The sequence below is a fragment of the Stegodyphus dumicola genome, chromosome 2, assembly GCF_044657685.1.
Source record: "Stegodyphus dumicola isolate Sdum_Otavi_A_Nest chromosome 2, ASM4465768v1".
NCBI classification, from domain to species: Eukaryota; Metazoa; Arthropoda; class Arachnida; order Araneae; family Eresidae; genus Stegodyphus; species Stegodyphus dumicola.
This window is the reverse complement of record NC_140769.1, coordinates 274,498,515-274,522,982: the sequence shown is the minus strand read 5'-3', so window position 1 is coordinate 274,522,982 and position 24,468 is coordinate 274,498,515. Positions and strand designations below refer to the sequence as shown.

The 24,468-nt window shown below is 31.2% G+C and overlaps 1 protein-coding gene across 5 annotated transcripts in view; it reads right to left on the bottom strand.

Moving 5' to 3' along the window:
* LOC118187354 (zinc finger MYND domain-containing protein 11-like) overlaps nucleotides 1–24,468 on the bottom strand; it is a 101,926-nt gene that overhangs the window by 14,046 nt on the left and 63,412 nt on the right. For all 5 annotated transcript variants that reach the window (XM_035357553.2, XM_035357551.2, XM_035357554.2 and 2 more), the window contains exons 6-11: nucleotides 20,160–20,296; nucleotides 12,916–13,034; nucleotides 7,959–8,298; nucleotides 3,956–4,054; nucleotides 3,091–3,261; nucleotides 1,102–1,287 (exon numbers count right to left, since the gene is read on the bottom strand). In XM_035357553.2, the coding sequence (XP_035213444.1) occupies nucleotides 1,102–1,287; nucleotides 3,091–3,261; nucleotides 3,956–4,054; nucleotides 7,959–8,298; nucleotides 12,916–13,034; nucleotides 20,160–20,296 (1,052 nt within the window). The remainder of the gene's footprint in view (nucleotides 1–1,101; nucleotides 1,288–3,090; nucleotides 3,262–3,955; nucleotides 4,055–7,958; nucleotides 8,299–12,915; nucleotides 13,035–20,159; nucleotides 20,297–24,468) is intronic.

The window sequence follows — 24,468 nt, the reverse complement described above, 5'->3', positions numbered from 1 at the left end:
ATATGGCCCAATATTTTGTAGATATAAAATGTTTCAATGAATTTTTTATTTCATTGAACAAGCATATGCCTCACTATTCTTAAGTCACTAAAGTAATATTAATTGCAGATTTCTCATGCCTACATCTTAACAGCTATTTTAACATATAATCACCACCTATGAGCCAATTTAGCATTATTTTTGAGACAGTTGGTATAGGTTTGAGCTCGTGGTAATTTCTTCAAAAGATGAATCACTGCATGTAAGCTCATGATCTTGTCTACTGCAGCCTTAGGAATTTATCAGCTACAAGCTTCACTTATTCCCTTAGTCAGGTACAAGCTGGTTTCTGGTTTTCACTGAAAACCATTACGTAGGAAGTTTTATTAATTAAGAGGCCAGTGACATTCCAAAATTATCGGCTAACTGAATAAAAATGATTTCCATGAAAACTGTGAACAACACATTTACCATCTAAAGAAACACATCAGGGATGGCAGTGAGTGATTCTGCTAAAAAGTAACTAAATTTTCAAAAACAAAAAATTAAACATGCATTAAAATCATCATGCATTAAAAACTGTAAAATCAGGTTGACAGACTGATTCCATGACATATTCATGACTTTTACACATACAGATACCATCCAAATTTTCCTTAAAATGGCATGCATGAATGCAATCCTGACTTCTCAAGAGCTTTACCATAACGTAATAAAATAATTTAAATCAGCAAAACATAAAAATTAACTACTTAATAAATAAAAGGATTCACTGCATCGAAAAATTGAATTCAAGTTGCATGGCAGTAAATTCAATACAGCTTTCACTATGTTAATTTTTAATTACCATATTACAAAGTCTATTAATGAATAAATTATCCTTTAAGTTTATTAGCACGCTAATGTTTCATTAAAATAAAATACCATCAACCAATTTTGCATAATTTAATCCATGACAATAAAAGTTAGCCTCATCTTTTGCAATGGAACTGAGGACAATAAGTAAAATTTATTCTGCATACAGGCTAAGAATGTCTTTCTCATACATACAAAGTTTTAATTTTATATAAAATGTCTTTCATTATCACATTTTAGAAATCCTACTAAATTTAGTCTGCTCACCCATTGTTTTTTCTTTATTTCAGAAACCTCCATTCTATGGCGATCCATTAATTCAGATACTTCCATTTGTTGTGCAGCTCTGAGTTGTTCTTCAGATTTCCTTTTGGCTTCACCCAATTCAAGTTGAGCTTTTTCCAAAGCTGCAGCCACAACCCTTTGTTTCTCTTCTTCAAAATCTTGCCTTAGCTAAATAAAAGCATCCAAGATAATTATGCTAGGAATAAATCAAATATTATGAATACTCAGCTATTAACATACAGAAAGTTAAAAAGTTACATTTATTTGCAACATTTAATATTGATTACAGCATTAAAAAAAAAAAAAAAAAACTCTTCCTTCATTTGCTAGGTACTTTCTTGAGCATATAAGAATTTCTTGGTATACATGAATTTTGCCTTCAAATGCATTACAATCAAACAATTACCAAATGCAAAATAATCAATTAATTAAGTGGACAGATGGAATAGCAACAAAAATGCTTACAGTTGAAAAAAACTTGAAAACACTGTAATTATAATATGACTGCTTGTTGAGAAATTGCTCTAGATTGCATGAAGAAGCATGTGTCACATCAAACTGCTACTGAAATACTGAAACTTTATGAGATGGAAGTTTGTTAAAAACAAGGGTTTGGTATCAAATTGCTATAAAATACTATAATATTGTCGATATTACACCAAATGACCTAAAGACTAAAATTAGGACTAATTAGGAAAATTCAATACATTCTGCATCCAGCTCATAAGAGTATTCTTTTCTGGTGGTTTTTGTCATTTAAATCTTATGCCATGATGAAGAATTAAAAAAGAAAAAAAAACTGAAAATTTCACATTTTTAACATAAAATCAATCAATATATAATACAGTACAAAGTCTGTAATCCGGACGTCCATTATCTGGAATGATCTATAATCCGGACCTCAAAGCCACAAACTTACGCATGCGAATAAAGCACTTACCCATGAGCGTTTAATGCGTGCGTCCGCTACGCATGCGCATAAAGCGTTTACCCATGCGCGCTTCCGATAGAAAGTGACAGAGAGGTTATTGAAAACGAAAAAATTTCGATTGACAAGTTAGTCTGTATTCTCGACACAGCAATTACAGGACTTGAACAGTGGAACTTTGTAACTGAACAAGAAATTATGTCTGTTTATAGAAATAAAGAAAAAGTATTAGCACAAAAAACGAAGCAACTTATAAAACTTACATTGAAAGAAATGTTTAAAAAGGTAAACAAATAAATATTAAGCTTCTTTTTTGTAAATTTTGATACCATTTAGATCATAATTGCTCTTTATTTCATGCATTATGGTTTCATATTTTTAATTGTATAATTTCTGCATGCCATCTTACCAGATTTAAATTGATGATCTATAATCCGGAAAAACTTCTAATCCGGAATCGCCAAAGTACCAACGAGTCCGGATTACGGACTTTGTACTGTAACTACTGAATTTATTAAAATATTTTATAGGCTGAAATATATGATTGAACTGATGATTTTGAACATACGACTTTGCGATCACACTACTGCAGTTGCATATTGATGTTAAAGTAGGCAATAAACAACTTTAAATAATGTAAAGTTTAAAAATTCACAAAGCAAACTGAAAGTATTACCCAGTTCTTTGATTAGCTTTCATAAAAAGATAACAATTTATTCTATACATATATTATACAATAATTAAAATTACAAATGTCTGTTGTAATGGTTCTGTAAAGAGTTAAAAGAACAAAAATAAATAAGCCCATTTGCCTAGGAATAAAATGAAATAAAAAAAAATAAAGTAAATTGTAAAAGTCTGAAGATATTTACTTTTTAAGACTATCTTTTGATTCATTTCATGCCCTAACATATAATTAAATATAACATCTGAAAGAATGGCATTTAAATTGTAGAGAAAGTTAAGCTTTACAACAGATCTTTCATAAATTTGCAACAAAATTAAAATCTGAACATATTACAGAGAGTTCAAAGATAACTCACTCGCTCAGCTAATTCTCTAAGTGACCTTTCTTTTTCTTCTTTCTGTTCAGCTTCAAGGCGCTCTTTAAATTCCTTGAACATTTTACTGTATTTCTGTTCACAATCACATGATGGTGGAGTTTCCTTCTCTTCCACTTTTGCTGGCTTGGGTGGTATAAGAGCTGCTAAAAGCTTCAAAATAAAAGAGAACCATTACAACAATTTAACAATACTAAATAAAATGCAATGTGAATATATAGCTAATGAAATGAAAAATACACATAGGGATTTCATCTATTTCTTTATTTTAAAATGAATAAAATAAAAGAAATACGATTCTTTCTACTGTTTAAAAATGTTGTAACAAAGATATATAAATTTATTACTTGTATTAAGATATTTACTTTACCCTGTATAGGAAAATAAAAAAAATTATTTCAAAGCCCCTGTTCAAATTATTTTAAAAGATAAAAAATTAGGGGGAAAGAAAATACAGAACAATAGGCAGTGATAGGCAATCCTCGGCTAGATGAAATTTTGGAACTTTAATCAGCTGAAATGAAAAAAATTTCCACTTGAAGACAAACTTTGATGTGTTTTCTTTTCTTATTGACAACATTACCCAGCGTTCATAGCCACATTTTAGTTAAAAAAATAAGCACCTGTCTAATTACATTATACACAACTGCATAACCTTAAAAGAAAAACCTTCCTAGTACGAAGTAAAGGAAGTATTGTATACACTTATGAGATTCAATAGTTTATCTACTAATATATTATTTAACACATACATATCTATGAGAGGAAAACTAATGAAAATTCAACTGTTTTTCTTATGCTCCAAAGTGAAAAATACCAATAAAATACTGAATTAAATTCTACTCACTTTTTTATGAGTTTGTGTTGAAACAGTAACTTTTGCACTTGGTGATGATTCTTGGCAGGAAGATGAAACAACATTATGATCTTCAGGTGTCGGGGCATCCTAAAATAAAGAATATAAACAAGAGAAAGGAAATATTTCACATATAACTTCAAAACACTTTTTTAACTTAAATAACAATCATGAGAAAGACATTTCAGGAAATATTCTAAAATTTTCTTTTTAATCAAAAATTTTTACATTTTCCCTAATTAAAAGGCATTTTAACTCAGATTCATTTCAATTTGAAACACTAAAAGTATACTTAAAAAAAAAATTTATGTTTTTGGAGTTCTTGCTGCTAATGCTGCTTACCTAAATTTACCAGTGAGATTTGTAACTAAATGAAATAACTAAATCCAGTTTAATCACTAATGGCAAATATCACATCCATCCTTCTCCCCTATCTTTATTTATTAATATGTCAATAAAACAGAAAATAACTATTTATTAATGTATACAGTACATAAATAAAAATAATAACTCAGCTTGTCATTATTTTTTTTCAATTCATTTTAATTTCATTTCAAATTCAAACTGTCCCACAAAAACTGGAGTTAGATCGGAGTCAACCTGTTTTTAGCGACTTCAGCTCCAACTCCTTTTACCCTAAAATCTGCCTGACTCTGATTCGGACTTCACAGCTCAATATATTTAATCATAACTATTCTGTAAAGAATTATACTATGGTGGGAAAAAAATAATTTTTAAGATAAACATGAAATGGATACTTTTTCATTAAGGGCAAATTATTAAGGATTCATCCATTCTTATACATACATGTTATGGTTTGTCAAACACTTTTTCTTTTGAATAAATAAGAATGAAGCAACACAAACAGATAAGAAAATTTCACTGAATCACATAAGTACCGTTTCATTCTATGACTTTCTGCCAACCCTCTCACAGCTAGAAAATTCTTTTTTAATAAAATTCATCAAGTTTATTTGCAAAGAAGTTACTGAGGTGCTGCTTCATAGTCTCCAAAGAAGTGATCTCCAGGCCATTCAGAGATAAAAATCTGAGGAGGTAAGGTCTGGTGTACATGTGAGGATGACACAAAAAACAGCCCAGCCATGCTCAATAAGTCTTGTCCGACATTCATCAAAATGAGGGGCCAAACATTGCATAACAGAAGACAACACCTTGACAAAGCAGTCAGCTCTGGATTTTTGCTTTTAAAATTGCTTCCATAATCTTTTGTAACATTATTGTATAATATCCACTTCTCCTCTCCAGTAATGAGCCACAGCCTCCCCCCCCAAAAAAAAAACTCTTATTTTTTTGCAGTGAAGAATTACATCTCAAAATGTGAGCAAGCCTATTCTGGTCTGTTCAAGTATGGGTACCACACATCATAGTGGATTACAAATCCAATTTTCTTCAAATGATCATGACTGCACTTTTTGGAATATTCAGTCTCGGATAGTTTCTGAACTGTGTAGAGACATCAGGTATTTTTTGAAAGCAGGAGAGATGAAAAATGAGTAATGCTCTTGCCGGGACTTGAATACACACTGAATGCTAGAAGGCATGCTACAAAGGCATCCACAAAGGCATGCTAGAAGGTGGGAGAAATACCTTATATACTTCCCCTTTCAAAGGGCAACTGGGAATTAGGGGACCTAGATGCCAAATCTTGGTGGTGGAGAATCATCGCCCATCACCTTTTTTAGTTCGTGCCCCACTGTAAAGACATTAGGTTATTTCGAAGCAAGAGAAGTGAAAAATAAGCAATGCCCTCGCTGGGACTCGAACCTCAGACCTCTCGAATATGCGCCAAGTGTGCTGGCCACTAAATCACGAAGGCATGCTAAGAAGGCAGGAAAAATACCTTATATACCCCTCCATTTTAAAGGGTGACTGGGGATAAGGGGACCCAATCTCCAAATCCTAGTGGTGGAGAATCATCATCTACCACCTTTTTTAGTTCGGGCCACACCGTAGAGACATTAAGTTATTTCGAAGCAGGAGAAGTGAAAAATGAGCAATGCCCTTGCTGGGACTCGAACCTCAGACCTCTCGAATATGGGCCAAGTGCGCTGGCCATTACATCACGAAGGCATGCTACGAAGGTGGGAAAAATACCTTATATACCCCCTTTTAAAGGGCGACTGGGGATAAGGGAACCCAATTCTCCAAATCCTGGTGGTGGAGAATCATCATCCACAACCTTTTTTTAGTTCGAGCCCCACTGTAGAACCATAAGGTTATTTCACACAGCAGTAGATGAGAAATTATTAATGCCCTCACCGGGACTTGAACCTCCCGAATACACGCCAAGAGCAATAGCCACCACAACACGAAGACGTTCTAAGAAGATGGTAAAAATACATTGTAACTGCATTATGTGGATTTTCAGAGATAATTTTTAATAGGTTCTTGTTTATAGAAAGGATGGCTATCTTGAGTGAGCATCCTTTTCCAGGCTGAAATTTACAAGCTTGAACTTCTTGAACCACCTCGGAGCTGTGTCCATATACAGCACAAATTATACAAGCAATCTGACTGCATGTTTTCCTTTTTCAAAATATGAGAGCATTATATGAAGAAAATTAATTTTGGGTTCTCCATTCTCAAAACTGCACTGAAATAAAAATTAACCCATAATACAAGCTAGAATATGCAACATGACAGAAAAGACCGTATTTACAGATCTACTTCAAGGTCACTTCTTATCAACACTAACAAAATAATTATAAAAAAAATGTGCTTGGATTTGGGAAACTGGGAAACTTTCCAATGACTCAATACTAATTGGATGACCCACTAATAATAGAAGAGACATATTCCCCTCCCCTATCATTTTTTTTTTAACATTCCAAAATTTACTGGGAGGGAAAAAAAAAAAAACTGTTCAGCCTTTTGGAAATTGGTACCGAATTTTTTGTCAATAGTTATTTTCTGGTCATAATTTATTAATAAAAAGCTAACACTGATCAATAAAATTTTCAAGGCTTTTGAATTTAAAATGAAGGTTATAAATCTTATTTTAATTATAAACTGCATTTTGATTGAATAGCCCCCAAAACCATCTGAATAATTCTGCTGCATAAAATGCATTAAAAAGGGTGTTTTGCTTGCAATCAATATAATAATAAAGAAAATAAATTATAAATAATTCAAGCTGAAACTAAGCAAACTTCTTTTTTCATGCAGTGTATATTAGCTATATCTGTATTCATCCTCTGCATTTGTTCATTTTAATTTGATTAATCCCTTTCATCTAACACATAGAATTTTGAATTCAGAATGTTATTGTACAACAGCATGCATCTCTTCCAAATTTCAAGTAAAATTAAATGCTGTAAAAATGTACTTCTGTATACTTAATACATGCTACTGTTTTCAAAAATGAAGTTCTGACTTCTTGAAAACAGCAGAAAGTAGCAACTATATCTGAAACTGTAGTGCCTGAAAACCTGAAAAGCTACAAAACTAGAGATAATGAAGCATTTTATTCTGATTTTATTTTGCATATTTATCAAAAGAAAAATAACTTTCTAGCGTGAAATTTTACACTGACTCCAATTTTCAGACATAACTCCAAACTTTCTTAATTCAAAAATTGCATTAAAAAATGTGAATTATATGAAATGCTGTGTTTTATCTCACTGGTCAGTAGTATCAGATCAAGTCTGCAAATTTTACTGTGCAAAGAACGCAGGATTGACTCTGATGGCATGGGCCTTGGTCGCCTTACAGATGTCCAGTTTCATCTCAGTTTTGAGGGAGAATCTCCCAAGGGACAGATATTCAACTTTTTTTTTTTTTTCCGAATCATCAAACGACATAAAGGGATTTCTGGCTCCTGCATTTTAAGTATCCCCATATTGCAAAGACAGTATACATTTACAATTGTCCAAGCCTTCTCTGGGATTAAAACTTAGGTCCACAACACACAAGTCAGCTACTATACTGATCAAATCTGAGTTATACAAAACAGAGAACTATACTAAAAGCTTACTTTAAAACGAGCTGTTTTAGGAGATGAAGATGAAGGACATTCATCCTGGGATGAGTTCCCATCTTCAACCTCATTTTCAGACATCTCTTCACTAGACACTGATCCTTTTCGTGACCTTGATCTTGACCCTGAGTTAGAGCGAGATGAACTTGCTGATGGAGGACGTGAAGGATTGTTCTTAGCTTTCTTTGGAGATAAATCTTTATTTGGTGTTTGACCTAAAAGTTGCTGATGGCGCTTCAGTTCTTCAAGAGCTTTATTCAAGCCAGCAGTTCTTTTTAATTGTAACTGTTGTAAGCTTGTTGTTATGGGCTTGATATGATCTTTTTCAATATTTGCTCTAAAATATTTTTAAAAAATGAATATTTAAACCCAAACATGGAGAAAACTTATAAACATAAATAAAAGGTATCAGAATACAAGAAAGGTTACAAATAAAAAATAAGGACTCGTGGAAAATTATGAAGACAGAAACTAGTAAGTACTTTTACGCCTCACTTGATAACCATGATTAAAATTTAACTATGAAAAGTAGTTTAATTTAATGCTGATGTACTAAAAGAAGTGTAATTTGAGTTTAAAGTTTTTAACTTTTCCTGATTCCTGGAAATCTCCTGGGACAATATGTCCCATTCATCTAGGATATTATCCTTTTTCAAAAAACACAACTAAAATTTGTGATAATATATAATGTGAATATTACAAAACGTAAAATCTGCCAAAGGCTCTAGTTTATATACAACAAAACTTTCATATATGTTTCATAAACATAATATATCAGCATGTAGTAATTTGACCACTGATGGGACATGTTAACCCACAGTTCAATACAATTGGAACAAAAAGAATTTATTCAAAATTTCTTAAATCTGACATTAAAAAAGTTAAATTACTACTTAATAACAACAATGAGAACTATTTCGTGTTAAGCGTGCCTTAGATATAATTGCGTTTACTGCAAAATTTAAAAAAAAAAAAAAATAGACAAACCAACATTTAAATAATCGGCATGCTCAATTGCAATTAAAAAGTGTTGCCAGATTTCTTTAGTCATATATTTGTTCCCCAATTCCTTAAAAACACTGCAAACATAAAAAAACATTTAAAAACAGGCTTTATTTACCCAATAGGCCATGAAATCTAATCTCTGGGACATATGTGCCCATTAGGACTAAAAGGGTTAAGTAAGTAAACATACCATGCAGCATTGCAGCATAGTTAAAAATACAATCTCCCTCTCTTTTAAACCTGAGACTTATTTGCATAATACACCCTTTAACATTTTTAGGAACAAATAATTGAGAAACCCATGTTCTTGCTGTAATCAAACCTGTATCTTCAAATGACAAAATTTGAACCATTACATCATAAGTTAATATGAGAAGAATGCTCTTTAATTCCTTATATTCAACAGCATTTCAAGAGTTACTAGAGGCAGAAGCAATCCTTAAACTCATTTGGGCAAAAATGCACTTTAGTATTGATCCATTATCAATAATTTTCTTTAATTACAGCATCATTGCAAAGAGATTATGTTGGTGTGGAAGGAGAACATTTTACTGTGCCCTACCCATGAACTGAACCTAGGATTCCAGGCCTGGATTGAAATGCCTGACCATTATTCTATATAGGATAAAAAAAGTCTAATTTTTTACACGGTTAACATTTGGATTTAAATAAAATTCTATGCCTTATCCTGAAAGACCTAACATCAACATTCCTTGAACTGCAATTTTTCTATTGAAATAATGCATATATACAGTCCAGTTTTACTTGCTTTTCTATTTGAAATTGTCATGTTTCTCTTCTACATATTATGTTAATTTAACTTCATTATTTAATGAGAAGACAGCTTTTTATAAACAATTAGATAAAAAATTAGAATGTATTACTCGATCAAACACCTCCCTAGTAGCATATAACATTACATTTTAAGACATTAGTAACATTTAAAACAGAATAAAGTTTTGCACATAATTTATTTCTCACACAAACTTCCATTTTTAAACAACTTTTCTAAACATTTTAAATGTCAACAATTATTTTGAATATTAATAATAATACCCAAGCATTTTCTAAGCAGCATTTCTTCATAATTTTCAAATTTAATGATTTATTAGGACTGATAGTCTCAAATAAATAGTCTAAAATAATTTCAAATATTTAAAGTAAAATTTAATCCCCTCTTAGAGCAGCCTGACTATTAATAAGTTATCACATGCACATCAAATAAAGAAATGTGTGGCAACAATTAAATTTATCGCATAGTAACGAGTTGCCATAGTGAAAATAAGCTAATAAGCTCAGAACAACAATTATTATATTTTTGACTTTTGAGTTTGTATCATCATGATAAGTTTCTTTCCTCTACATAGATATTTTTAACTGGTAACTAACTAACTAAATACATATATACCAATGGAGTCATAATTTGAATACTCATCTCTGCTTCCCAAATTGCTTGACCCAGATTTTTTTAACACGTCATGTTAAAATGATGACCAACAGCAAAATAGATACCATTTAACAACTTAGAGGATCCCCATTTCTTAAAAAAGTAAGATCTATAATTTATCTTACAATTTTTAACAGCTCAACTTTTCATTGTTTTATATTTAATTCTGTTCGGTAAGTTTAATTTTTTTTTCCAATTAAATCCTGCATAATCACTCAATAGTGATATAAAGAACTGGTGCAAAAATGTAAAATTCATCGGCACAATGAAAGTCCTCTTGGTATGTTGCTACCTGATGTTAAATTCAGTCATATACATATAGATATAATCGGCCTACTTCCACCATCAAAAGACTACAGATATATTGTAACTTGTATATATAGATTCACTAGGTAGCCAAAAGCTTTTCAAATACCTAACCAAATTGCTGAAACTGTGGCTGAGACTTTTACTCTGGATGGATTGCTACATTTGGAGTACCTGATATCATAACGACTGATCGTGGTACCAACTTCGAAAGTGAATTGTTTAGATCATTCACGGAATTCACAAAACAAGAACTACTGCCTTTCATCCAATTTGCAACGGTATTGTAGAAAGCATGCATCGACAACTAAAAGCATCCACTAAATGTCGTGCAACAGTTAGATGGAGTGAAGTGTTACAAATGGTTTTGCTTGGAATGAGGTCATGCATTAAAGAAGATATTGAATCTTCACCAGCTGAAATGGCATATAGAACTTGCTTGAAACTTCCAGGAGAATTTTTTTGCAATTCTTTTTCGGTGCTACTTTGGTAGACGGTTGCACGGATTTTGGCGATTTCTTGGCGATTTTCCTTTGGCGAGTAATACAACTTATAGTAAACCCATTGCTGGATAAGTTATTTATGGTAACCGATACTTTGTTGTCATTTTATTTTAAAAATAATGCGTTTTATTGTGCATAAATTCCGTGTTTAAAATATTATTTATGGCTTTTAAATATTAAAAATCAATTTAATTTTGAATTTTTATTTGAAATAAAAATTTTATTGTTTGTCATATTTTATGAAATTTTATGTTGTGGATGATGTAATCAATGACGTCACCTTACTTTAAAAGTAATTCGTTTTAATATGTATAAATTTAATCTAATGTTTTAAACATTATTTATGGCTGTTAAATATTAAAATACAATTTAATTTTGCATTTAAAAAAATGATTTTATTATGTATGAATTTTTAAATAATTTTAATTCTAGCCGTGATGTAATAAGCTCTCTGATTGGTTATAGAATATTTGTGCATTAACGAGCTGTAATCAGCTCCCTGATTGGTTACTGACAATTTGTGCATTTCCGCACCATTTTAAAATTTAATTCATATCTTCGAATTCCTTCAAAGATGTTATCTAAATTATGATTCTGATTTTTTTTGTGGTACTTATCAATAAACAACAGGTTAATTACTCAAAAAAATGTAATTCAAAAAAATGTAATGTTTTTCAAGATGGCTGACGTTTGTAAAAACCGCGCCAACAATTGCGCTAAAGTAAATCGCCAAAAATCTGTGCAACCGTCTACCAAAGTAGCACCTCTTTTTCAAATGTGGTTCCTGCAAAAGTGTTGATAATCTTCGTCAACAGATGCGACTTATTCGAGCATCTTCTGCTTCATGGCACTCTTCGAGCAACATGTTCATTCATGGTGATTTACTTACAAGCTCGCATGTCTTCCTTAGACAAGACACTGTGCAAAAACCTTTAGAGCAACCATACCAGGAACCATTCAAAGTATTAGCTAGGACTGAAAATTTTTTAACAATCGATATAAATGGCAATAAATCTACAGTATCTGTAGATCGCTTAATGCCTGCATATACACTAGTAGACTCTCGAGAAGAAAATCATGTATGTAAGAACAAAGAGTCTGAACTTGATCGTACGGTAAACTATATGTTCCCAACTTTCACTAAGTCTGGAAGACGTGTAAAAATTGTTTAACCATACCAAGCTTCTTAGATCGTCCTCTGAACTGGAAGGGGACCACTGTGACAACAATTAAATTTATCACAGAGTAACGAGTTGCCATAGTGACGATAAGCTCATAAGCTCAGAAGAACAATTATTATATTTTTCACTTTTGAGTCTGTATCATCATAATAAGTTTCTTTCCAGTACTTATATATTTTTAACTGGTAACTACATAAATAAATAAATATTTAAATACCAATGGAGTTATAATTTGAATACTTATCTCTGCCTTTCAAAAATGTAACTTATATGAAAGACATATGCATAAACAAGTGGATGAAAATGTTGGTATTTTAGCATAAGTTAACCTATGCAAAAGAATTTTTAAAGCTAAGGAATGTAACTGATGCTGCTACATTTGTAGAGTGAAGAAGAGTATTTTTAACTTAAAGCCATACCAGCATACAGGTCAATACTTACTTATGCTTTTAGTATACTGAAAAGTAATTTTATAATTCATTTAAAGATCAACAAAATTAATATGCAGTTACCTTTGATGATAACCTCCAAAAAATCTAACATCATGCACACCATTGTTTATACGTATTACTTTAGCTGGCCAGTAAGGATATCCTTTCTGTTTTGCATAAACTAGTTCATGAGGTGGGTCCTAAGCGCAAAAAAAGAAGGCAATCTATTATTATTATTAAACAAAGTCTGATGTGTACACCACATGATTTCCTTGTACAGAATATTAAATTATAAACACTTTTCCTGCATTTCATTTAAACTTATTTTTTTGAATTTCATTAGAAATATATTTTTCATTCAATTAATTCTGTTCTCACTTCATGCCAAGGCAAAAATATATAAAACCTCAAAATATCTTTATTAAAAAATATAGAAATATATAAAACACCAAATAAAGTCAGAACAATTAAAAAGAATTTTTTTTTTACAATTAGAAATAAGAGTGTCTACGCAAAAACAAGCAATTCCGCTAGCGGGCAAGAAGGCAGATTTTTTGGTGCACAAAACTGAAAGTGTACTTTTGGTCCCACTTCGCAAGAAGACACTAAATGTGCAGGAACTATTCATTATCATTATTATATCACTATTCTGCTTAGTTTCAAATGCAAGCAAATATGACAGCTATGTCAAAAAAATTAGACTTAGCTGCACTTAAACAACTTTTAAACTGTTAATAATTCTACAACTATTGCGTTAGGATTAATTAAAGGCACAAAACAATTTCTATGCAAAAACAAGCAATTCAGCTAGAAGGCAGATTTTTCAGTGCACAAAACTAAAAATTTCCTTTTGTGAATAACTTAATTCACCATGCTGCTAAGTTTCAAATGTAAACAAATATGGCTACTATAGTAAAAAAAAAAAAAAAAAAAAAATTAGGCTTAGCCACATTTAAACAACTTTTAATTTGCTGATAATTCTACAACTACTGCATTCAGATTAACTAAAGGCCTAAAAACCTTAGCTGGAAGATAAGAACAACATAATTCAAATTTTTTAAGCAAAAAATGCACAATTTATCAACATACAAGAACAAAAAAAACTGAGCTCACTGAGCTGAGTCACAGAGTGGTTCTTTCTATATACACTTTGCCAATTTCAACCAAAAAAGGGAGGTGCACAATGACATGTTATAGCAGTCCTATATAAAAAATTTCAATGTTCTGAGACTAGTTTTTAAGTTATGCAAGAGACATACATACAGATGCCATGAAAAAAAAAATCTCTTCTGAATTCATTTAAATCAGTTTTAAAATTCATTTGGGGGGGGAAGAACCCTTTATTCTGTCCTTATGCACAGATGTCGCACAAAACTATCACTAAATTGCATCCGATAGTGGTCAAAACGGATACTTTTGTGGAAATATGACACCAAAATTTTTCAAGATTACAATATTTCCGTTACTTCATATAGGGGAGTAAAGAACTGAGCCGAGTAACTGAGTGAGCATGTATAAATACACACACACACACATATATATAATTATAAAGTAATTCTTTTGAAAACAAAACACAAACATGCCTAGTTATTTTCGTGCATTAGGCTGCAGAAAAATTATCATTAAAGACATAAAGTAAGAAATTTAGAACTAATATCTCACAAAGACCAGAAATTGAAATTCATATTTAACACATTTAAAATAATCATAGAAATGCAAGAAAAAATTTAAAAAATTTAAAACCAAAGCATTTCAAACAAGCAAAACCCCTCTTTAAAAATTATGAAATTAAAAGAAAAATGAACAAAAACAGAAGAGGAATTCAATCAATCTCAATTTCACTTTATTAGGGACGGAGAACCTTGAAATTAACTGAAATCTCTCTTCTACAAAAATCCTTGCTATTCTGTATCCAGAATTAGCCGATGAACCATTTTAACGTATTTAAATTATAATTATAACAGTTCATCTGAAAATTCTGGCCCTTCCTAAAGCAAGGGGAGGAAATTTTAATTTATAAACATTAGAATAATCTTAAATAAAGAGAATTCTATCCCTTTAAAAGAACTGAAAATGAAAGTGAAAAACGAAAGTTAAAAAATGAAAATTCAGTGAAAACGTTTTAAAATTTAAATGTAAATCTTTAAACAGAAAATCCGATGAACAAAGATTTAGTTAAAAAAACTATTTACAACATACAAAACAAAATTAAGAACTCCCTTTACTCTCATTAAATTCTAGTTTAAATTTAATAGGTGATACAGAATGATATGTACATTTTTGCCATCTTGGTCTCTTTGACGAAACTAAAAAACTTTGGCAAGAATAATCGCTCAAAACGCTAAAATCTTGTACATAAATGTAATTTTGAAACCAAAAGAAAAACGTTTAAGGAGAATTTTAATTTTATTTCCTAGTCAAAAAAACAGAAAGCATACTAATTGAATAAAATTAAAGTAATAAGTCTTGTAAAATGCAAAGGGAAATGAATAAAATTATTTAGTGTAAAACCTGATAAAATTTAGAAAATCTTTAAAAGAATTTTTTTCTTTTAAAAGTATTGAAAACGAAAGTGAAAAAACAAAATACTCAGGAAATAGTTTCTTAAATTAACCTTTAAACAGATAATCTAATGAATTAAGATGTAGTTGAAAAACCTATTTATAACACACAGAAAGTAATCATGAACTTCCATCACTCTCATTAGACTTTAGTTTAAATTTTAGAGGTGTTACGTAATGATAGATACAGGTTTGCCATCTTGGCTTCATTGGCGAAACTAAAAAACCTTGGCAAGAAATTAATCGCTCCAAAGGCTAAAATCTTGTACGTAAATATAAGTTTGAAATCAAAAGAAAATTTCTGAGGCTACTTGTTTTTGATGCTAGATTCATTCGTACATGCGTACAGACATTGCAAAAAAAGTCTCTTCTGAATTCATTTTAAATCCTTTTTGCAACCAGTTTTTTTTTTTTTTTTTTTTTTTTTTTGGGTGGGAAGTTGTTTATTCTGTTCTGATGTACAGATGTCACGCAAAAACATCATTTAATTGCATTTGATAGCAGTGAAAATGGATATTTTCGTCGAAATACGATACAAGAAAATTTTTGCAATTACAATACTCCCTTTACCTTGTACAAGGAAGTAAAAATAATCTATTATTATTTTTTTAAAAAACAATACAGTGTATAACAAAGAGAAAACTAAAACTTTTTAAAATGTTGGCAACCATAAATTTTAAAATAAGTAAAAAATAATCTTCTGTTTCATTAGTCCTTTAATAATAATTCCTAATGCACTAATTAATACTGAAAAGAATATTGCATTCCAAAAGATTAAAAGCAAATCTCATCCTTCAGAAGTAAATTAGCAATGTTTTGCCTTCTAAATTGCAGAGCCTTTTCATTCTTGAAAGGAGTACTTAGCTAATTTTTACTTTTCAAGTTGTTTGCAATTTCTGAACTAAGGTAAAATAAATTTTAATGTAGTCTTAAGTACTTCCAAGTTTAATTCCTGGATTTAAATTACCTGGTTTGCAGCAATATTTTTTTAATGTAGTCTTAAGTACTTCCAAGTTTAATTCCTGGATTTAAATTACCTGGTTTGCAGCAATATTTTTTTAATTTTTGAATATTTATAATTTTTCAATAAATAAATATCCAAATTCAAAAAATCATATTTATAATCAGAAAAATAAAGGATAACTTTGCATTAAGTGTAATTTAAAAAATTAAACAGATATATGAAAATTTATTACAAATAATTAATAAACAGTAAAGTTGAAGTTACTATCAATATCTATTAACTAGAATGTTTTCTCATAAACAAAGACACGATCAATGTGTTTTGGATTCCGAACTTTTTCGAGTGCAACGATGAATGACCCATCTTTAAAAACTCTAAATGACTCTAAATGAATGACCCATCTTTAAAAACATGCTGGCAAAATGCTAAGAACAGAAGTAATAACTTTTTGTATCATAGAGTTTTAGGAGAAAGAGTTCACCAGTTAGTCATTTCTAAAGAAAGAAGAAAACAAATTTTGGACTTAGCTCATTCTAGCTTATGGGGAAGTCACCTGCGAACCAAGAAGACAGCCGAACGTTTGAGATATTCCTTCTATTGGCCTGAAATCAAGAAAGATGTAAATGAATATTGCAATACTTGTACTTATTGTCAACTTCAAGCGAAAAAGTGTCCCTTTGATGAAGTTCCGATTACGCCAGTAACACGTCCTAAAGAACCATTCCAGGTAATTAATGTGGATATCCTAGGATTTGTAGAGCGAAGCTGTAGAGGTTACAAATATATTCTGTGTGCTGTTGATCAATGTACAAGGTGGCCCAAAGCGGTGCCATTGAAGAATTTGAATGCCAAAGCAACATGCAATGCATTGTTGCAAATCTTTTCACGCACAGGAATCCCTCAGATTGTTGCTTCAGATCAAGGAACTAATTTTATTGCTTCGTTGACTCAAGAGTTTTTGAAAAGGATTGGATCGTCACCCCAAAGTTCTTGACTCCTTATCATCCAAGTTCAAATGGCCTTGTAGAAAGATTTAATGCTGTTTTAAAGGGAATGATACGAGGGCAATCCCCCCCAAAAAAAAGGTCTCCTATTTTTTGGGGATGTACAGAAAGTTTTAATACGGTTGTTGGCAACACTGTTGTGAGTGGTGCCTTCTCCGCTACCACATAAGCACGCAGGCGCTTCGCTAGGATGCTCAGTCTTCACTTGGCAGCCATTCGAAATGGAGCTCCCGATAAACGTTGCCGCCAAGTGCGAACAGTTATTCGATTTTTGAACACAAAAGGCGTTAAACCGGTTGAAATTCACCGCCTATTGACGGAAGTGTATGGACAGTCGTGCATGGATGTCAAAAACATTCGCAAGTGGTGTAGAGAGTTTACAGCCGGTCGTACTGAAATTCATGACGAAGAAAGGAACGGGAGGCTGTCAATTGCCGATGAGACAATTGCGAAAGTTGAGGAACTCATGCGTAAAGATCGGAGAATTGCTCTGGATGTTCTCTGCATTTTGGTTCCTGAGGTTTCCAGAAGCACCATCCACAGGATTTTAACGGAAAAGTTGCAATATTGGAAGGTGTGTGCAAGATGGGTGCCGCGTATGCTGACAGAAGACCACAAACGGCAACAGGTTGATTCTTCCCGCGAATTTCTTCGCCGCTATGGAGACAAAAAGGACAACTTCTTGGACTCGATTGATGCTTCCTGAAGAGCATGGCGGCAAGCTGGTATGACATGGGCATTGTAAAACTGCCACAGCGTCTACAAAGATGCATCGACCGAAATGGCGATTGTGTTGAAAAATAAAGCATTCTTCAATCTTTAAAGTGATGTAGCAATTATAGAAAATAAACGGTTCTTTGTATATCTAAAAATATAGGAGACTCTTTTTTTGGGATTGCCCTCGTACATCATACCATTAGGGAACATTCCAAAGATTGGGAGAAACATCTACCATACTTACTTTGGGCTTATCGAGAAGTTCCTAATGCTACAACTGGTGTTAGTCCTTTCCAAATGCTTTATGGAAGACATCCTAATAGCCCTTTGTCTATCTTGAAAACGTCATGGACTGATGAAACTCCTGTTCCTCATGGACAGTTAAGCTCAGTTACCAATTATCTGAAGGATTTGAAGATGAAATTGGAAAAAGCTGCTGAATACGCATGACTTACAGATGTTGGAAAGCAACAAGCTTATGCATTTAACCGTAACCGAAAGACTCGTCATAAAGAATTCAAGGAAGGTTACAGGGTTATAGTTTTAATCCCTGATAGTCAAAACAAAGTTTATGCCAGATGGACGGTACCTGCTACGATCGTCAAAAAGCATACTGATTATAGTTACATAGTACAAATGCTTGACAATTTCTCGAAGCATGTTCACGCAAACAAGATACAAGAGTTCAATACCGCTGTGAATAATGTCGGTGTGATTTATGATACAGATATTGATTTCGGCAAAGTTGAAAAAGTTCCAAGAATTGTTCTACGGAAAGCAAAAGAACAATTTTCTAATGAAGAATGTGATTTTACGCACCTTGAACCGCATAAGAAGAAAGAACGTATGGAAATTTTAAGAAGGAACTGGTATTCTGAAAATCGCCAATGTTAGAGAACACAGCATCAAACTGAAACCTGGAAGTATGCCAAAAAAGCAAAAACCGTATTGAATACCTGAAGTTCTAAGAAGTATTAAGTTGATAGTCAAATAGATAAGCTACTACAGCTAAAGCTAATCGTTGAATCAAAAAGTAAATATGTGCATCCAGTAGTCTGTGTGTCAACAAAAGAGAACGGTAACATGGGTAGACTAAAAGCCTATGCTGAGTTTATTGATGACGTGACTTAATGACATGATTATATTTTCCAGTGAGTGAAGCATGACTGATGTTGTGAACTATAAACTATAAGACATTTTGACTATTTAGTTTGAACATTTTTTTTTTTTTGAGCTAAAATGCTATTTTTTTCCCTAACGTTATGTAATATGTTTAAAGATTTAGCCAGGGTTTGCTAAAGTATTATGTTTAATTTTAAATGATTGATTTGTATTGTCTTGTGTATATGATAACTGCTTATGTGATTATGATTATGTAAAGGATTTAAGTTTGAAAAGTTAATTGAATGTTACATCGTTTAAATGAATAAGATTACTGAATTTATGTTGAAGTAATTTGAATTTAAAATGGTAAGAATTGGTTAATTAAGTTCGAAAATTGCATGAATGTTATTTTAATTGGTTTTAAGAAATGTTTATATGTGTGGATTTGACAGGTCATTGAAAGACGCAGTCAAATCTTTTAGAGGGTAGGTGTCATGACGTGATGACCACGCAAGTGCAGTTTAGCCGAACGGCCTGAAACGCCTCTCTCTCATTTGACTTACTAAAAAAGAGTAGTTAGTTAGTAGTTGGTAGCGAAGTAACAAAGGTAACATGCCGTATGACAGCGTGGATGAAAAATACGCAGTTATACTTGTGTGCTAATCGTTTGTTCTTATTATTTTTTTGTGTGTTAATAAAGTTTTTGTGCCATTAAAATGACTAGTTTATGCAATGCCCACATTATGATACGTCTACAGTAGAAACTAAATATATATCCAGAACCTACATGCCCAAGAGGAAAGATATGACAAATGCTATATATAACTTAATATATATTATATGTCGCGCTTTCGAGACATGGAAAACGCAAGTTAAATTTCGACAATCAGTCCAGTAGAACAGAAGATATAGAACTGTCCCATTTGGGAGGGGGCAAGGTGTACACTTCTTGAATTAATAAAATGAAATACTTACGCAAGGCTGGCAAAACCAAAACCTGTCACGCTTTTCATTTGATGTTCTGTAACAATCTCTGCATTGTCTAATTTCTCCCAAGTCATAACGGCAGTCTCTCAGCATTTGTCGAGTCCTATCAGCTAAAGTGCTATGAACTAGTTTAAAAAAAAAAAAAAAAAAAAAAAAAAAGAAGACATTACAAAAGAGCTTGTGTACAAAAAGGCAAAGCTATAAAAATGAATACTATCATAAGAAATATAAATATGCACATGAATTTTAAAGTTTTACAATAAGCTCATGAACATAATCATATTTACTTTGATTTCAGACAAAATAAAATTTTCTCGTCATCAAAAATAAACAAATGGAGGGGTCAAAACAGACCAATGTACTAGTTTTAAGCAGGATAGCCATAAATTTTATCTTGTAAATAACAGTCTAGCATCTGCAAAATATCTAAGCAGTTGTTTGTTTTGTGTCTTTGCATTATATCTGGGAAATTCCCATGTCATTTTAAACATTTTCCGTTATTATTCTGTTAAAAATAGGAAGTAGAAATATGATGACACTTAGTGCAGTATTTAAAAAGAGTCTTTATCATTTGGATTTCAAAAAGTGCTCATTTTTTTAAAGTTATTTAAATGATCCATTTCCTCAATTTCTGTTTTTCTCAAATTTTTTACACATTTTAAAAGGTTTATGTACAGACTTCATTTTTTTCAATATTTCAAACTTCCTCACTACCATTATTTCGAAGTCTATTGCTTCAAATGGTTCAGTTCGGTTCGGTTTATTTCATTATGGCAAAGCACACTAGGGCTATCTGCCTAAGGGGAGGGATGCCTTCGTGGAGGACTTTCTAAGGGAAACTGGCTCGTATACACATTACACATGGGGAAAACCATGAAAACACCCACGCAGCCAGCCCGTTCATGGGATTCGAACCTCGGACCGAACTACCAGTGTTCAGCGACTTTACCGCTCAGCCGCTGCTGGGCCCTAATGCTTCAAATGAAAGGAACAATAAGATGTCTCTCATTTTAAATCAAAAGCTAGAACTGATTAATTTTAAGAAAATCGTGTTAAATTGAGAAACACTAAAAACTTCAGCTTCTTTCATCATTCAACTTAAGAATACAAAGAAAATTCCTTGAAGGAAATTAGAAGGAAAACATACAGCTTAAGGATGCAGAAAAAAGACTACTGCCTTATAGATATAGCATGCATAACGCAAACACACGAAGTAGAAAATCAAAATTATCATGACTTTTTAATTGCAATAACCTAATGCTTGTTACTCTAATCAATAATTTGTTTTAATTGCAATAATTTAATGGTTATTACTTTAAAAAAAACCATCAATAACTTGAAATTCACTTACACGTTAAATATTCCTACAGCTATATTACTATTGTGCATACTATTGTTACTATTTTACAACTAAATCAGAGTTTCTTAAACTGTAAGTCGCCAAAAATTTTAGCAGTTTTGATATTTCTTATTATATTATAATAATTTTACACAATGTATCTGAATAAAGATAAGACAATACAGACAAAGAAAAAACGAAAACATTTCGATGCATTCTTCTCTACATATAATAAAACAAAGTGTCTGTCTCTGTGTGTGTCTTTCGTTTGCGCTGCGCGTAAACTAATGGACCCACGGCTATGAAATTTGGTGCATAAGTGCATCTAGAAAAGAGCCAGTGCACCTCAAAGCAATTTTTTTCGAAATTAGAATTAGAATTTTTTTTATTTTATGTTTTGTAACAAAATCGCGTCATTTTGAGACATAATGGGCTATAGGAAAGCGAGATTTTACTCTACACACTCCATTTTCACATCGTCATGAAACGTAGGCACTTCACTATTTTACGAACTTAAAATAAATTTCGTGTTTCAATAAATCGAATAATTACGAATTTATTTAACAAAGTGAGCTTAACACCTTTTCAACGGGATTTTTTCTAAAAAAGTTTATTTTAAAAAATGTACAGTTTATTTATTTTATTTTTGGACATGTTAAACTTTCATCCTTGCGGACTGCTTTTACAAAAAGAATTTTGGAAAAATGATCATATTTTTTATTTTAAAAAAAAATTTTAAATGAAGCTTCCGAGTACACTTCTCCCATCTCACATCTTTAAAAATGTGATTTTGGCAACAATTTTCCTTTCTTATTGTTGTTGATAAATTTTTGATGAAATCGCATCATTTTGAATAGTTTCATTCTTTTAGAACTATGGGTTTGGCAACAATTTTTCATTGTATTTCTTATGTCACTGTTTTTAAGAGATTGGCTGATGTTTTTTATAAAGTTGTTCTGCAGAGTAAAATTGTACGCAGAATTTTTTTCATGTTATTTCTTGCTTATTTCACTGTTTGTAAGATATTTAAAAGTTTTGCATGATTTTTTTTTCTTCAACGGAAAGTTGGTTAACTTTTTTTATTAGGATAATTAATATTTGTATTAAGGGATATAGCTTATTTCATTGTAATTTTTGGTGTTTTTTGGTAGGCGGTTGCATGGATTTTATCGATTTTTCTTTTGGCGGGTAATACGACTTATGGTAAGCGATACTTTGTTGTCATTTTATTTTTAAAATAATGCGTTTTTAATATAATGCATAAATTCCGTGTTTTAAATATTAATTATTGATTTTAAATATTAAAAATCAATTTAATTTTGCATTTGTTTTAAAAATGATTTTATTATAAATGATTATTTAAATAATTTTAATTCTATGCATGATGTAATCAGCTCCCTGATTGGTTACTGAATATTCGTGCATTACCGCGCCATTTTAAAATTTTATTATTCATCTCTTCGAATTTCTCAGATTTCAAATGGAATAAAAAAATTTAAGTACATAATTTTCTTTTACTTTATAATTGCATACTTCAATTTTTATTAAAAATTAATACAATTTTTTCAAAAATTCCTGATATATTTATTACCACATATGTTTTAATGTTAAATAATTAAATCCTATAAAACTTATTTTAAAGTATTTAAGTAATATTTTAATTCATTTAAACGTTAGTATGATATTTTGAATTCGATATTCTATTTAAGTAATATTTTAATCCAATTAAATGTTTGCGCAATGTTTTTATAGCGGTGATTTTATTCTATTATATGAAAGTAATAATTTAACCTTACTTTAGTATTTTATACTCTTAATAAATGTATTTACTTACATTTGCCAGCCATCTTAAAAAACATTGTTTTCAACAAATAATTAATCCATTATTTTTAACGATATTTATTTTTTTAAAGTTTTTAACACTTTACTATATGCGTAAAATACGTAAAAACAGCATTTTTCAAGATGGCTGATGACTATAAAAACCTCGCCAAAAATTGCGCCAATGTAAATCGGCAAAAATCTGTGCAACCGTCTACCAAAGTAGCACCTAATTTTTTTATCTTGAAAATATAAGATAAAATATCATTAATTATACTTTGCTTTTCAGAATTTTTTGTTTTTTGTATTCTTTTATGTTATTTAATGTTCATTTCACTGTTTTTAAGATATTGAAAAGTTTTGAGTGATTTTTTTAGAAAACAAAGTTCTTAACCTCCTTTATAATATTTGAGTTCCTAAGATTTTGCAAAGGGAAGTTGGTTAATTTATTTATTAGGATAATGAATATTTGTATTAAGGGATATTGCTTATTTCATTGTAATTTTGTTGTACGTAATAACTTTTTTTATGAAGTTTTTCTGCAGAGTGAAGTTCTATGCAGTTTTTAAATTTAACGTTTGGTGTTCCCTTCAGCCATTTTTTCGGTACATTTAAAAGCCAGATGAAGGCTGGCAGTGATGCTGCTAGTTTTATAATATAAACGTTCATTTTACTTGCTTTGCACGTGACGCTGTCATTTCGTCTGTTACTTATTTAAAATTTTCACATTGTTCTATATCTTAAACTTAGAAATTAAAGTTAATGACCTAAAACTGCAATAGTATATTACAGTACAAGTGGAAAAATTGACAGGTTTACTCGCATGTGTGTTGGATTTACACAATGGTTATGGGGTCTCACAAAATTTTCGTATATTTATGGGGTCCTGAGGTTGAGGAAAATATTTCAATAACAAAGAGGGGTCGCGACTGAAAAAAGTTTAAAAAAACCTGAAAAAAGTTTAAGAAACCCTGAACTAAGTGAAAGTGAATGTAACACTAGGCACTGACAGTAAGTAAACACGATACGCTTTAACAAATATTGTATAAATATAACTGCATCATATTAATATCTCATTACTAATTTAATTATGTATTTCCTTAAAATTTTAGAAGAAAAAAATCAATTTTTGCATCT